The sequence below is a fragment of the Canis lupus genome, chromosome X, assembly GCF_011100685.1.
Source record: "Canis lupus familiaris isolate Mischka breed German Shepherd chromosome X, alternate assembly UU_Cfam_GSD_1.0, whole genome shotgun sequence".
Lineage (NCBI taxonomy): Eukaryota > Metazoa > Chordata > Mammalia > Carnivora > Canidae > Canis > Canis lupus.
In genome coordinates, this window is record NC_049260.1 from 1,467,887 (window position 1) to 1,482,492 (window position 14,606).

General features: G+C 43.6%; 1 protein-coding gene across 5 annotated transcripts in view; it reads left to right on the forward strand.

Annotated features, from left to right (window-relative positions):
- GYG2 (glycogenin 2) overlaps positions 1 to 12,579 on the forward strand; it is a 36,567-nt gene extending 23,988 nt beyond the window's left edge. For 3 of the 5 annotated variants that reach the window (XM_038586729.1, XM_038586731.1, XM_038586730.1), the window contains exons 9-11: positions 6,669 to 6,773; positions 7,898 to 8,005; positions 10,724 to 12,579. In XM_038586729.1, the coding sequence (XP_038442657.1) occupies positions 6,669 to 6,773; positions 7,898 to 8,005; positions 10,724 to 10,885 (375 nt within the window). In that variant the 3' untranslated portion in view covers positions 10,886 to 12,579. The remainder of the gene's footprint in view (positions 1 to 6,668; positions 6,774 to 7,897; positions 8,006 to 10,723) is intronic. The other 2 variants (XM_038586732.1, XM_038586733.1) reach the window with 2 other exon arrangements.
- The last annotated feature ends 2,027 nt before the right edge of the window (positions 12,580 to 14,606 follow it).

Consider the following 14,606-nt stretch of genomic DNA (forward strand, 5'->3'; position numbering starts at 1 on the left):
GTCTGCTTCACTCTTCTCTCCTGCTCTAACCCACCCTTCCATCCTGCCGTCTGTGAATTCTGCGTTGCAGTGATTGACGGTTGAAGAAATCTGGGTGGCCTGCCTGATTGCTGATGAGCACGTGTCTCCAGAAGCGATGAAATCCTCACGCTTTTAAAAGGAAGGGATGCCCACCTCAGTGCCCGCCACCGAGGGAGGCACTTGACGGGATGAGCACTGGGTGTTATTCTGTATGTTGACAAATTGAACACCGATAAAAAATAAATTTATTTAAAAAAATAATAAAAAAATTAAAAGGAAGGGCTGAAAAAATAAATAAATAAATAAATAAAAGGGATGCATCACTATATTCTACTCCTGAAGCCGATATTATACTATATTGACTCACTAGAATCACGCTGTATGTTAACTCACTAGAATTTATTTTTTTTAAGATTTTATTTATTTATTCAAGACAGAGAGAGAGAGGCAGAGAGACACAGGCAGAGGGAGAAGCAGGCTCCATGCACCGGGGAGCCCGACGTGGGACTCGATCCCGGGTCTCCAGGGTCACGCCCTGGGCCAAAGGCAGGCTCTAAACTGCTGAGCCACCCGGGCTGCCCTCAGTAGAATTTAAATAAAAATTTGAAACAAGAATTAAAAAGGAAGGGAAGCTTCCACGGTATCTGGGGTATGGTTCCTTATTTGGGAATTAATTATGCATCATCACTGCCACCTACCGGCCATGTATTGAATCATTGACCCCGGGTCTTTAGTTTGCGGAGCTGGAACCCTGTCTAAAAATAAATTCAAAAAAATAAAATAAATAAATAAATAAATAAATAAATAAATAAATAAATAAACAAGTAAATAAGTAAATAAATAAAAAATAGAAGATCATTTTCATAAATTCCTGAAAGTGTACAAGAGCTGGGTCCTGAAATTGGGATCCTTATTGAAGATAGCAGCCTTTCTATATATAATGATGGCAACAGTATTGACAAGGTCTCGGTTTTCCAAAATAAAGCTAAATGTCTCATTTTCTTCCTGTATGAGTTAATGTATTCGCCATGTACTGTCTTCACAGCCAAGTGTTTTGTCCTCCAGTGTCTTGGGTGGGGAAATGTACTTAAATGGAAAGTGAGGAATGCCCTTTGTTTTTTTAGAGTTATTGGTTGTTTTTATTGTGACTTCGTAGAACATCCCATTTTGTTTTCGTAAAAGCTTTCGTGGAGGGATAACACACATGTAAAAAAAAATAGGAAAAACAAAAACAAAAACAAAACAAACAAAACAAAACAAAAAGGCCACACATGATAAGTATACAGGTTGATGCATTTTCAGAGTGAAAAGCGTCCTAAATCGCCGCAATCCAGGTCCAGAAACTCACCCCAAGGGACCTCTCGCACCCTCGCAGCCACTAGGAAATGCTCTCCCGAACCTTGACCCACACCACTTCCTTGCAGGGTGCTTTCGAGCGCCTTCTAAGGGGGGGCCCCACAGTATGTACTTTTGGGTCTGGTCTCTTTCAGTTGACATCTGTACGAGATCGATTCGTCCTGCTGAGTGGGTCGGTAGTTCATTTATTCTCATGGGCTGCATATTATCAAATCGTAGCAAGACCCGAAGAATCGATTAATTCCGGCGTTGATGGGCGCGCTGCCGTTTTGGGTAACACGGGTATCACCCTGCTAGCAGCAAGCCTATTCATGCATGTTGTTGCCCTTGCTAAGCGTTTTTGGAGACGTTATACCTAACAACGGTGCGGTCGTTACATCAAAGGGCATCGCGTGTTAGTAGATTCCGCCCAGGATTTTGCAAGCGGCTGCAGCCCTAGCGGGGTTTGGGAGCTCTGGATGACGCCACATCTTCATTCCGCAACCTTCCAAGGTGCCGGTGAGCACGTGGGGCATCTCCTTGTGGTTTTATTTTTTATTGCATTTTTTATACATTTATTTTTTTATTGGTGTTCAATTTGCCAACACCCAGCGCTCATCCTTGTGGTTTTAATTTGCACGGTTGAGATGATGTTCAGTTAACTCGAGCCAGTTCTTAGGTGCTTATCAAGCTTTGACTCTTTTGGAAATGCTTGTTCAAATACTTTGAACATTTTTCTCCAGAGTTTCCTTTTTTTCTTTAAGTTAGCGTCTGGACGACGTGTATATTCGAGATACAAGTTCTTTTTCGGTAGTAGAGTACGTATTAATATTTTTTTCCTACTCTGTTGCCTTTTCAGTCCCTAAACGGCATCTTTCTACGAAGAGAAGTTTATAGTTTAGCCACGTTTTAGTATTTCCTTTAGGAGTAGTATGTCTTGTTTATTCTTTAGGGTATCTGTCCGTAAACTAGGGTCATGAAGATAATCATCTTCGTTGTCTTACAGAATTTTTATTGTTTCCACTTTTTACACAGAAGCGCATCATCTACTTGGGATGGATATTAGGTAACGAATGCGTTTGGGGTCAACATTCACTAGTGTGACTTGGGTGTCTGTCATTAATTCACGGCACGGGTTATCGACCACACCAGTGCTCCCCGCCTGCTTAGTCATGTTTCCTTTGCCGTCAGTTTAGTGCCCATATGTGGATGAATCTATTTCCAGACGCGAGTTTTTTGCTTTATTTCTCCCTTTCTTGCACCGATAATTACTGCCCTGGTTACCGTGGCCTTAAAAGTCTCATTACCGGTCCTGCAAGTACTTCAACTTTTTTCTTCTTTCCTTGCCTCTTGAAAATTTCCTTTAAATTTCCATATGAATATTAGGATCAGCTTCACAGTTTCTTGGAATACAAAAAAAAAAAAAAAGAAATCATCTGGAATTTTGGGTAGGATTGCATTGATTCTATAGATGGGTTTTAGAAGAATTAATATCACCAAAGTTTGAGTCTTCTGCTCTATGGACTTCCTATTTTTAGATTTTTTAAAGGATTTTATTTATTTATGAGAGACACAGAGAGAAAGGCAGAGACACAGGCAGAGGGAGAAGCAGGCTCTCTGCAGGGAGCCCAAAGCGGAACTCGATCCCAGGACCCCGAGATCACGACCCGAGCAGAAGGCAGATGCTTGACTACTGAGCCACCCACAGATCTTCTTTAATTTCCTTCAATATGGTCATTTTCCTAGTAAAGATCTTGCATACATTTTACTGGACTTATTCCTAGTTTTTGAGGCCATTATAAATAGTGTTATTGTAAAACCTACGATTTTTGCCTGGATCCTTTTGGTTATTCTGCATACCTCATTACATCACCTGCAAGGAAAAAACAGTCCCGTAGTTTGCTAAGATGTCAATCATACATCGACCGTGTCACCTGTCCATTCCACTCCTACGGTATTTACTCAAGATAAATGAAAGCATACGTTCATACGAAGACAGCAGATTTGATGTGTAATAGCTCAGAACCAGGAGACGACTCAAGTGTGTGTCCATCAACACGTCAAAGTGTGAACACATTGCGGCCCGTCCATACACTGGAATGCTACTCGGCAATGAAAGGGAATGCACTCCGGAGACAGGCAACCGATGTGCAAAGCGTAATCATACCGAGTCAAAGAAGCCGGACCAAAAAAAAAAAAAAAAAAAAAAAAGGATATGTACCAAGTGGTTCCATTTCTCTAAAATACTAGAAGAGGTGAAATAATCTACAGTGTCAGATAAAAGATGAGAGAGGGCCCCTGGGGATGGTGGAGGAAGGAGGGAGAGATTACTGCGGAAAACTTTTGGCGATGACACGTATTTGCTCTCTTGACTGTGTCAAAATTTGCCCATTTGTACAGGTTAGTCCCAATTTATAGTATGGAAACGGTACTTCAGTAAAGCTGTTAACGAAGCAAGACGCGTGAAGTTACTATATGGTCTTGGCACATCTTCGTCTTGTTATGAAATAATTTCTACCAAAGTTTATTGCCTTAAAGCTTCGTTTTGCTTAGTACTTACGTGGTATGTTTCGCTCTGCCTTTTTCCTGTCAATCTTTCCATGTTCTTAACGTTGAGGCTGGAACTATCTAAAAAATTCGGAATGGGGTTCTGTTTTCTTTTTATCCATTTCCTTTTTTTTTGCCTTTTAACTGGGGTAGATTGTTAACATTTGATACAATTACTGGGATATTTATGTTTAAATCTCTCCTATGGTTGGTTTATTTATTTATTTTATTACCGATTTGAAAGATATTTTTCTCTCTTTTTAATCTTTCTTTGGATACACGAATGTATTTTTAGTTATTTCATTTTAGCCTCTCCTTCCATGTCACTGTGGCATTATTTTGATCGTTTTTTAGTGGTTACTTGGAGATTTTCCAATTGTCATTCCTGACTTTGATGTCACAGTAATGTATTTACGACTTAGAGACTTCCGGGAGGTAGAAGAACCCAGAAGGGTTTCAGATTGTTCTCTTCCCCCCGGCATTTTGTGCTGTTGTTGTCTGTTTTAATTCTGTAACCACTTCCTGCCGTCCAAGTCCACTTACCTATGTCATCTTATTTTCATTCCGTGTTTCATTCTATCAATAACAGCTGTCTTCTCCCCTTAAAGAACTTCCGTTATTATCCATTTTATTTTATTATTTTATTTATTATTATTATTTTATTATTATTCATTTTAATTCAGGCTTCATGCTGAAAAATTCTCTCCACTTGTATATCTGAAAATTCCTTTACTTAACCTTCATTTTGCGGCCAGGTTTTCCGGGATGCAGAATGCTCACTTGTCAGTTCCTCTTACGAGGCACTTTGACGATGTTGTTCCTGCATCTCCTGACGCCCATCATCGCTCTGCAGATTCATCTCCTAGATTCGTGTTTAGGCACTTGAGGGCGATTTATCTCTTCTCTCTGGCTGCCCTGAAGATTTTTCTCCTGGGCTTTAATTATCTGTTTTATAATCAACAGCTCTGGCTTTATTATTTTCCCTATTTGTCCTACTTGCAGGCTGTAGCTTGAGGCTGTATTCCTTCTGCGCATTCTGTGTCTCTGTATGTCTCTGTCTCCCCCTCCCTCTCCCCACTCTTCTTTCCTTTTAGGACTCTGATGACATCTCATTAGGACTTGTTACCATGTTTGCCGCATCTATGACTCCCTTCTCTACATCTTTCCTCCCATTTCTCCTTCCATGCTTCATTCCACTGGCCTATTTTCCAATTGATCGATCTTCTCTTTCATTGCGTTTCATCAGTTGTGAAACCCATGGTCTCAACACTCCATTTCAGCTATTTTTAACCCCAATTAACATAAAATGTTAATAGCACAGCTTCCATATTTCATTGAAATTCTCCAACTTGTCCCTTTATTTCATTTAAAGTATCTCTTACACTTGATTACAGTCCACGTCTGATAAATCCTATATCTGGGATTTCGTGTGGATCTTGTGGTTCTTGTGGTTTGATTTTGTTTTTCCTCTTGCTCTTCATTCATGTGGTCTTGTCTTGCTCTGTGCTAGGTGATTATTGATACCACACGACACATTGCTTATGGAGAAACTGCAAGGATCGTTGGGAGTTTTGAATCATCAACATCCAGTGGGCATTGCTTCCCCCCCACCCCCCAGGAAGGAAATTTTCATAGAGGTGATTTGCCCACACCCCGTGGGAGGTTGAGCTGGTGTGAAATTGGGCTTCTGTGTTTGTAAGAGCGCTCTATTTCTGCCCCTCTTTTTAGTGGAGTCCCTCATGAAAGCCTGCGGTGTACAGCGGGTCCCTCCTGAACACCTCATCATTTATGAGTTCCTCGGCCTCATAGCACCTCTGAAATGTCTGCTTAAACTCTTGTCTACAGCCTCTTGCTTGCCTAAAGGGGAAATAAGATGCCGGATGTACTTATGATATTGATATTACAGGCGCAGCCCAGCCTGCCCACATGACTTCTGCGTGTGTTTGCAGGGAGAATTGGGGCAATGTGTCAGCGTTCTCTAGCCTCTGGCAGACATGATTAGGTTAATCTTGTGGAAGCCTTTGGATCATTTACAGACCCCAGCCTGTGGGCACAAACTTGCTTCCTGACCATGAATTGATTAGGCGCGGGGTATTAACAGCCCCAAATAGGTAAAAATCTATGTCTGTGTCCCAGGTCAGCTTTGGTGGCAGAGGCATGCTGGGCTCCATGCAGTCATCGTGGGATCCAAAATCTTCCTGTTGTTCTGCTCCAGCTTCTTCTAGGACATTCCATGTCCACTGTGGCTCCCTGAGACAGAATTAGCCCTCCCCGCTGAAGCCAGCCATTGCACACAGTGCCCTGTATTTTCTCCTGTGCACATGGAATGACCGTAGCTATGGACCATCCTTGGAAGCATGGAGAAAATAATCCCTCGAGTTGCTCTCTGTGGGGGGTTGTTTCTTGTGGAACCTCAGTTGAAATAGGTTGGAGGGATCTTGTTCCTCATGTGACATGTGAAGAGCGAGAGTGAGAAAAGCATATCCCACCTCAGTGGAGGTGAGTCACAGTGCATCTCAGTGGCATGGGTGAGAAGTCGCCGTGCGTCTCCACTTACGTACAAAGAAGACGGGAGCCCAACACAGTGTGAACCCAACACAGTGGAGCAGCTGCAGGAGTTGGTGACCCTGGCCGTGTCTGCCCCACACCTGATCCTTGTCGTGCTGCCTTTGTATCATGGAATCCAACAACCTAGATATTTGCGTGTTTTCAGATATTTGCAGGAGGGTTATTCTAATGTACTTTTCTTTCTCTCTTTATGACAGACGATAGGGTGGCCTGAACTTGAGACATCCGCTGGAGTGAGGTGTGACCCATTGTCACCACCCTCCCCCCAATGTGCAGACTCCTCAGGGACCCAGAGCACCTCGGTACACCTCATTTATACTCCTCCTGCACATCTGTGTCTCCTAGTGTTGTTTTCTTGGTGTGTCTGTGTCCGTCGAACAGCAGAGAAGATGCCCCATGCTTTTATTCTTCATCCTGTGATCTTGCCGAATGGTTTTCCCAACCTCGAATACGTGTTGCGATTAGTCCATAAAGGACCCAAGTGTCTGTTCAGACTTCTGTTGGTCATTTGGTCAGTCCATTTCCCTTTAGGAAGCATTAGAAATGACAAAGGTGTAACATCACCATAACACATATTCCCCCTTTTAAAAAGTTTTTTTGGTAGGATTTTGGATCCATCTTTAATATCAGTATTAAGGGATTATGGGTCATACCCTTGTTTTTGCTAAATGTGCCCTCATGAATCTGAGCTTCTGTTACCATGCATCATCAGAAGACAGAACTCAGAGTCTGCTATGCTCATTGAGACACGAGCTTAGTAAGATACTTTCATGGGCACTTGGTATAAGCTATAGTCAACCCTTCAACAACACAGGGTTGACTTGCACGAGTGCACTTATACACATGGATTTCTTCCCAAAAAATGCATGATAGCACTATATAAATGTATTTTCACATCTTGTGATTGTCTTAATCACATTTTATTTTCTCCATCTCGTTTTATTTTAAGAATACACTCTATAATATGTAGAACGTGCAAAATACATGTTGATCGACTTTTCATGTTACTGGTAAGGCTTTCGATCAACAGTGGGCTATTGGTAGTTATGTTTCTGGGGCGTCAATCGTTATATGTGGATTTTCTTTTTTTTTTTTTTTATATGTGGACTTTCGACTGTGTGTCGGTCAATGACCCTAATGCCACGTCGTTCAGGGCTGAACTGTAATTGAATCCCTGTGTGAAAAATTACCTTTGGTGCATCCCATAGAAACTTCCAGCAACTCATCTTGTGTGGGAAATAGTGGGTGTCGGGGGTGGATGGTGGGAGCGGACAGGCCTGCCTTTTCAAGTCTTTGCAGAAAGGGCCATTTGGCACGAGATTCATTTGATCATATTTTCCTCTGGCAAAGAGTTCTCTGTCCTTGTGGTTAAGACTAGTTGCCCGAGGCCGTCTGCAGACTAACAATGCAATGGTTATGTTTCTAGCAGCCCACGGATAAAGCAGAAGGTGACCCATCTCTGGAAATTTTGGAACCAAGCCAGGAGCCCCCTGTGGATGTCACCGGGGACCCCAGTCCTCAGGATGCTTTGGAGGTGGTACCCTAACTGTCTTGTCTGGCACTCCTGGTGGACGCTAGCTATCCACCATCTCTGGGGCCGGCAGCACTCGTGCGGCAACTGCTACCTCAATTTCCAGCTTGATTTGGTTTGAAATAAGACTCTGCCTGCATCTCTTGGTACTTCTGATTTGTCTTCCTCCTTCCTGGCATTTGCGTGGGGTGCTTGGTCACTTTATTTCCCATCCTTAATCACTGTGGCCTTTCTCTCTTTGCACACTGTTCTGCAAAACTGAATTGACATTCAGGGCTTTGCTGTTCTGTACGGCGAGCATGGGTACAATCACCCAGCAAGCCATTGTCTCAAATGAAGAGGATGAAAGCGAGAAAAATCTGGGGATGAATGTTTTGAGCTAAAATGGCGCTAGTGGTGCCTTTCCTTCCTCTTCTGTGTTCTTGTCTTAAATGTTCTTCTTTCTGTGGATATGTTTAATCAAAGCAATTGCAAAACAATTTTCTTTTTCTAACAGTGATTGAATGACACCTTTTGGTTTTAAGTAAAGTTAATATGACTCCAGAGTCGGGTATTGGGTCTCCAATGAAAGTTAATATTGAACATGTATCCATTTGAGAGGCTATAGCAGCATACTATAGAAGGGGGGCTTATGCACATGGTACATTTATTTCTCACAATTCTGAGGGCTGGAAGTCCAAGGTCAAGGTGAGACGCGCTTCCTAGTTCATAGACCTCCATCTTCTTGCTGCGTCTTCATGCAGAGCAAGGGATGAGGAAGCTCCCAGGGGTCCCTTTTATAAGGACACTGATTCCATTCATGGGGGTTCCACCATCATGACCAGACCACCTCTCAAAGGCCCCCCTCCTCATACCATCCTATTGAGGATTGGCATGAATTTTGGGGGAGCACAAATATTTAGTTTATAGCAATAGTCACAATATGGCCTATTATGTAATACATATTTTAGTTTGTACAATGCCTCTACTAGAATTTACTGCTGGAGAAAACATGTACGCTCTTTGTCAGTGTGTTAAATGCCAAATGCAGTATTATGAACTTATTTCCAGAAGTGTCAGTGACAGGGTTTCTTCTCAACCTGTGCTGTCCGGCATGTGGAACATGAGCATATTCAGCTCCTGCACTATGGCTCTGAGGCTCTCTGATTCAGATAAATAGCAGTTAGGGGGTAACACGGTATGGGGGTGCTGCTGAGCAGACCTCATGTGACAGCCCAGCCGTGTGGTATGGTGGGTTTGGGACCGTTGGTGAGTTCATTACCTTCTCTGATCCATGAAGTGGAGACAGGGGTGCCCACCTGAGAAAGTGGGAGATGGGGGTAGGGATTAGACCCAGGAGTGATTTAGAAGAATCCATGACAGTGCCTTGCTCATAAGGATCAGCGCCACCCCTACCACCAGGGCTTTAGCCTGGCTGTTCCCAGCGGATGGCACCAGGAACACTCGCACCTTCTGGGGCGATGCACCTGCATGCACCTGATGCATCCCAATGAGGTGGTGTTGTGAGCACCCAGGAAACAGGCGCTCCACTACTTGTCTGCTTAACTGGGGCGTGTTCACTTTCTCCTCCTATGTGTGTCTCCACTGTCCTGTGGACGACCCTCACTGTTTTGTATAATACCGTGTGTCATAAAATCAAGGGAGTTTGTGGTTTTCCTAGATATGTACCTCTTCTTGGTATCATGGATGATGCGATCACCACACTGTTTTGTGTTGAGCAGTACTGTAGCATGTGTGCTATGCGTCCTGTTCATTCTAGAAAGTTTAACTTCCCAGACATGCACTGAGCCTGAATCCAAGTGCTCTTAGAGGAGAGAAGGGCTAAGGTATGCTGGAAAAGAAAAAAAAAAAATTAACTATTGCTATTATTTCCTTGACCAATAGGATGGCTATGTTTGAACATGACGTATGGAAACAAGGGTAGGACACGGAAAGTTATCCATACAACCTCTTCAAAGACACCTGCAAAAAGTTAGAGTAGAGAGTACGTACCATATGCCCAGTGGCATCGAAAATCAAATTGAACCATCTGGTATTATCCCACCAATGCACACGGCGTCTGGGGAGTACCTGGGTGTCCCCTGTAGCATCTGTGGGTGTGTATGTTATCACCATGTGCATATTTCTAGACGTCTTTTCCTAATCCTTGGTAAGAAATTTTTAGAACAAACGTATTTACTACTTTTGTTGGCTCATTGGGTGCCAAAGAAAAGGTGAGTGTGTTTGCACATGTGTGTGTTTATATATTCTCTCATATTTTGGCTTTAGGAAGATAAAAACCGCACCATCTGCAAGCAGAAAACCACTGGGGTCATTGCTGAAATGGCTTTGCCGGGTGGTCCAAACTACTATGGGCTTTATTCATATATGGCAACCATTCTCTTGATTTCACGTAGTTTCATTATATGCGGTGATGCAAGACATTGAGGTTTCGGGTGCGTGGAAGCATTAAATAGGTGCGAGTGTGTGCGTAAATCAGTTTAGTGGCCAGAAATTAAAACACTTGTAACGCAAAAGTGAACACATGTAGAATGGTATTTTGTAAGACTTCACAAAACGTGGCCAGGAAAAGCATCGTCTTCAAAGAGTGTGATATTCAGCTCAGCACGTATTTTGTTCAGAAGAACTGAGCTTCATTTGTAGAACCAGTGGCTAAAGCGGACGTTATGTCACCCCAGCGATGGCCTCAAAAACTGTCTCCTGTCTGTCTGTCGTCCCTAGGTTGACCTGGCCGTGTCGGTTTTCGAGATTTCCATTGAAGAGAAGGTCAAGGAGCTGAGTCCCGAGGAAGAAAGGAGGAAGTGGGAGGAGGGACGCATCGATTACATGGGGAAGGATGCATTCGCGCGCATCCAGGAGAAGTTGGACCGGTTTCTGCAGTAACCCGAGCGATCCTGTTACGCCGTGTGTGGTTAGACAGTGTTCTGTTGCATGATCCCATGAACGCGGACATCTCCTCCACGCCCTTCAGAGGGAACAGGTGTTCAACTATGTGCCTCTATTTGTGGCTGACCAACTTGAGTGCCTCACAAAAATTATGTAGACCGCCAAAAACTCAGCTTAAAGCCCCCTACCTCCCCGCTCCCGCCCTGCCGATCCAAGCTACCCATGCCTTCTTGGCTTCCCTGAGCTGCCAGTTCTTTTCAGCAAATGGGAGCAGGAATAAACTTCTGGTAGACCCTTCTTTGTGCTCTCTGGTCCTGCTCCAAAGAGCTCTGGGATGCTGCCTTGGGCAGGTGCTACCATGACCTATCCTATGTAGGGTTAGACGTCCCTGCAGATTCTCTTCTGTCCCTGAGCTAATGACACCAGTGTATGTATTCAGGACCTCAGGAAGCCTCAATGATGGAAAGTCTTTTCCTTGAGGACTAGGGAGACGTTCAGACGAGGGTAATTCTCATGGAGACACTACAGCTGCTATTTCTCTTCTGCAAAACCCAGTGGGACTGCCAGGTGCCATTAACAGATGCCCAACTGGGGAAACGCTGGAGGTAACGTGGAAGGGAGACTCTAGCTGGCTTGGGACATAGAGCGTCGTCTTGGTTTGGGAGAACCAAGGGTTTACTCCTGCTGGTTCTAATGACACCTCGTTCACACTAACAGGATCTGGGGAGGCTCTTGGTTTAGAGGCAGATCCGTTTGCCGTCCCGTGCACTTCACTGCTCTATGCTGGATATCACTACCTCAGTCCCAAGTAGTGAGTCAAGTCACTGTGTTCTCCAGACCATTTCAATGCACCTGTTTGCATCTCACTTTTATGAGACTGGATGCTGTAGGAGAAATCCTCATCTTCCGAAGTACCCCAATTTTGTGAATTCATGCAGTGTGTTGGAACAGCTCACAGGGTCACTGCTCATGGCCACCACAATCATAATTAGAAACAGGCATCACTGTCCTAAAGAGAGGGAAATGTGTGTGGGTTTTTTTTTTTTTGAAGTTAGAATGCATTATCATGCACATGGTGTGGAACATCAAAAGGTTTCGTACAGATAGGTTTGGACCAAGTGGTGTTGGCCCTGCTATAGCTGGGTGGGTGTGTTTGGCCACATTTTACATCATGTCGAGCAGGTGAGCCCTTGGGTAGGGGAATCTGGGGGAGTGCATGACATGAGTTGTGATGTGAGCTTCCGCAAGATGTGAGTTATGCAGGGGTTGTTTCCTTTACGTCTGGGTGGCTAATGGTCTGCAGTCTTGGTTGGCATCACACCTAGGATGCTTCCAGAGCTAAGTGAAGATAGCCATATGGATATAGCCTTATAGGGATTGAGCTGGGACGGTCATCAGCCATTAGAATGACACTATATTTATTCTGGGGAAAGACCGTGGGTGCTGTGTGCTGTGGTGTTGGGTTATGGAAAACAGAAGCCTGGGTCTGCATACTGAGAAGGAGGAAAGAGTCCAGATGATGGATATTTGAATCTGGTTCAGCTTCTGTGGGGAAGAGAACTCCTGTTTCTGGACACAAGTTCCTTGCTTTAAGGTGTCCGTTCAACACGGACTTCTGTTCTGCATTCTGGTCTCTATCTTCTGATGTGAATGGATGTTAATGCACTTCAATTAAAATTTTAAAACAGCGACATGGTGTCCCTTCTGGTGTGTGTTTGCGTGCGTCCTGAGCCATCAGAATGATATATTATATGTAACAGAGGGAAGGGATGTGGGTGTCTTTGTCCTACACTAAATTTAAGTCACCAACATTTTTTTTTCCAGAATTCCTAATTGCAGTAAAATGTGTAGAGCTATTTACTTCTCAGTTTGTGAAATTCCCTAAGGTCTCTCTCTAGGGAAGCTGCCCATTTCCTAACACTGTTTTTCAGTGTTGTGAATTCATTCATTCATTAATTCATTCATTCACTCAGTCTATCCATCCATCCAACCACCCATCCATGTATCCAGTCATTCATCCATCCTTTCATCCATCCATCATCCATTTATCCACCCATTATACCTCTTTTCATCCATCCATCATCCATTTATCCACCCATCATACCTCTTTTCATCCATCCATCTACTGGTATATCCATCCATACACCTATCCATCTATCCTTTCATCCATCCATTATCCTTTCATCCAGCCATCATATTCCTATTCAGCCAGCCACCCATCCATTCATATATCCATCCATCCACTCACCCATCCACACATTCATGCATCCTTCCATCCTCCAGTCATCAATCCATCCATCCATCCACCCACCCATCCTTGTATCCATCCTTCCACCCATCCTTGCATCCATCCTTCCATCCACCTATCCACTCATCCTTTCATCCATCTACCCATCAGTCCATCCACCTAACCTTCCATCCATCCATCCATCCATCCATCCATCCATCCATCTATCCCTCCACCCATCCTTCCATCCAGTCACTCACCTATCCATCCAACCATCCACTCATATATCCATCCATCCATCCACCCATCCATCAATCCATCCATCCATCCACCCATCCATCCCATAGTTATTGAGTTCTCTGTATGGCAGACACTTGTGACATGTTCATATGTCATATCATGACATATTCAATAAATGAATAGTTCATTCTGAGGTTTCTAAATAACATATTTGTAAGAGGTGTAATATGGTGTTGTTCTTTGAATAATGCCAACGCCAGAATCTATTCTACGTAAAGTCAGGACTACACGGTTGTAGAAGTTGAATCCGCAAGAGATTTGACCTGTACTATAACTAATATTTTGGTGCATTAAAAGAGGGTTGTGTGGGTTTTTTTTTTACATTGCATTTTCCTAGTAATATTTTTCAATTATTATTTGGGGGCAGGAGGCAATGGCATGTGGGAGAAGCACTTGTAGATATACTGACGTTGTAGGGTGGGTGACAGTGCGTAGATATAGAGGAACAAAGTATAGTGTCCTCAGTTGGTCGTATCCTGCTGAAACCATTGAGTGCTACCTGAATGCACGCGAGCAGCCCGAGTGCTGATGGGTTTTGGCGTTGGACTGGAGACAAGTTGAAGCAGAACAGGGGTTCTTTGGGGCCACCACTCCTGAATTAGGAAACACAGACCAATTATCATTTTACATGCTTATTAGTCATTCGTATCTTTAGTAAAACGACTGCATGTCTTTGCTCATTTACCGGATGGTTTGTCTCCTTATTATGGATTTGTATTCATTTGGAAATATTTTTCTCCACGGTCCCGAGCTTATCTTCTCCTTTTCTTCACGGTGCTCTTTGAAGCACTCAAGCTTTGACTTTTGATAAACTCTCATTTATCAAGTTTTGAATAGTAGATCAGGCTTTGGGTATCCTTAAAAACAAAAATCTTTTCCCAATCCCCCAAAAATAAAGATTTTGTCCTGAGTTTTTTTTTTCTTTTTTGAATGTTTTGCAGATTCTTCTCATAATGTTTAGGTCCCTGGTGGGTTTGGCATTCACTCTTGGGGACACTGTGAGAGGTAGAGTGTCCAAATATGTGGGGTTTTTTGCACGTGCTGGTGAGCACCCCACTGGATGTTTAACCAGCTGATCTTTGGGGCCACCCAAAGCTGAGCACATCTGCAAATTTTCCCCAGTTTGGATGTTGGAGTGCACCCCCGGGACCCCTCTGGGTGTGCTCACACTCAGGCAGAGCTGGGTACAAG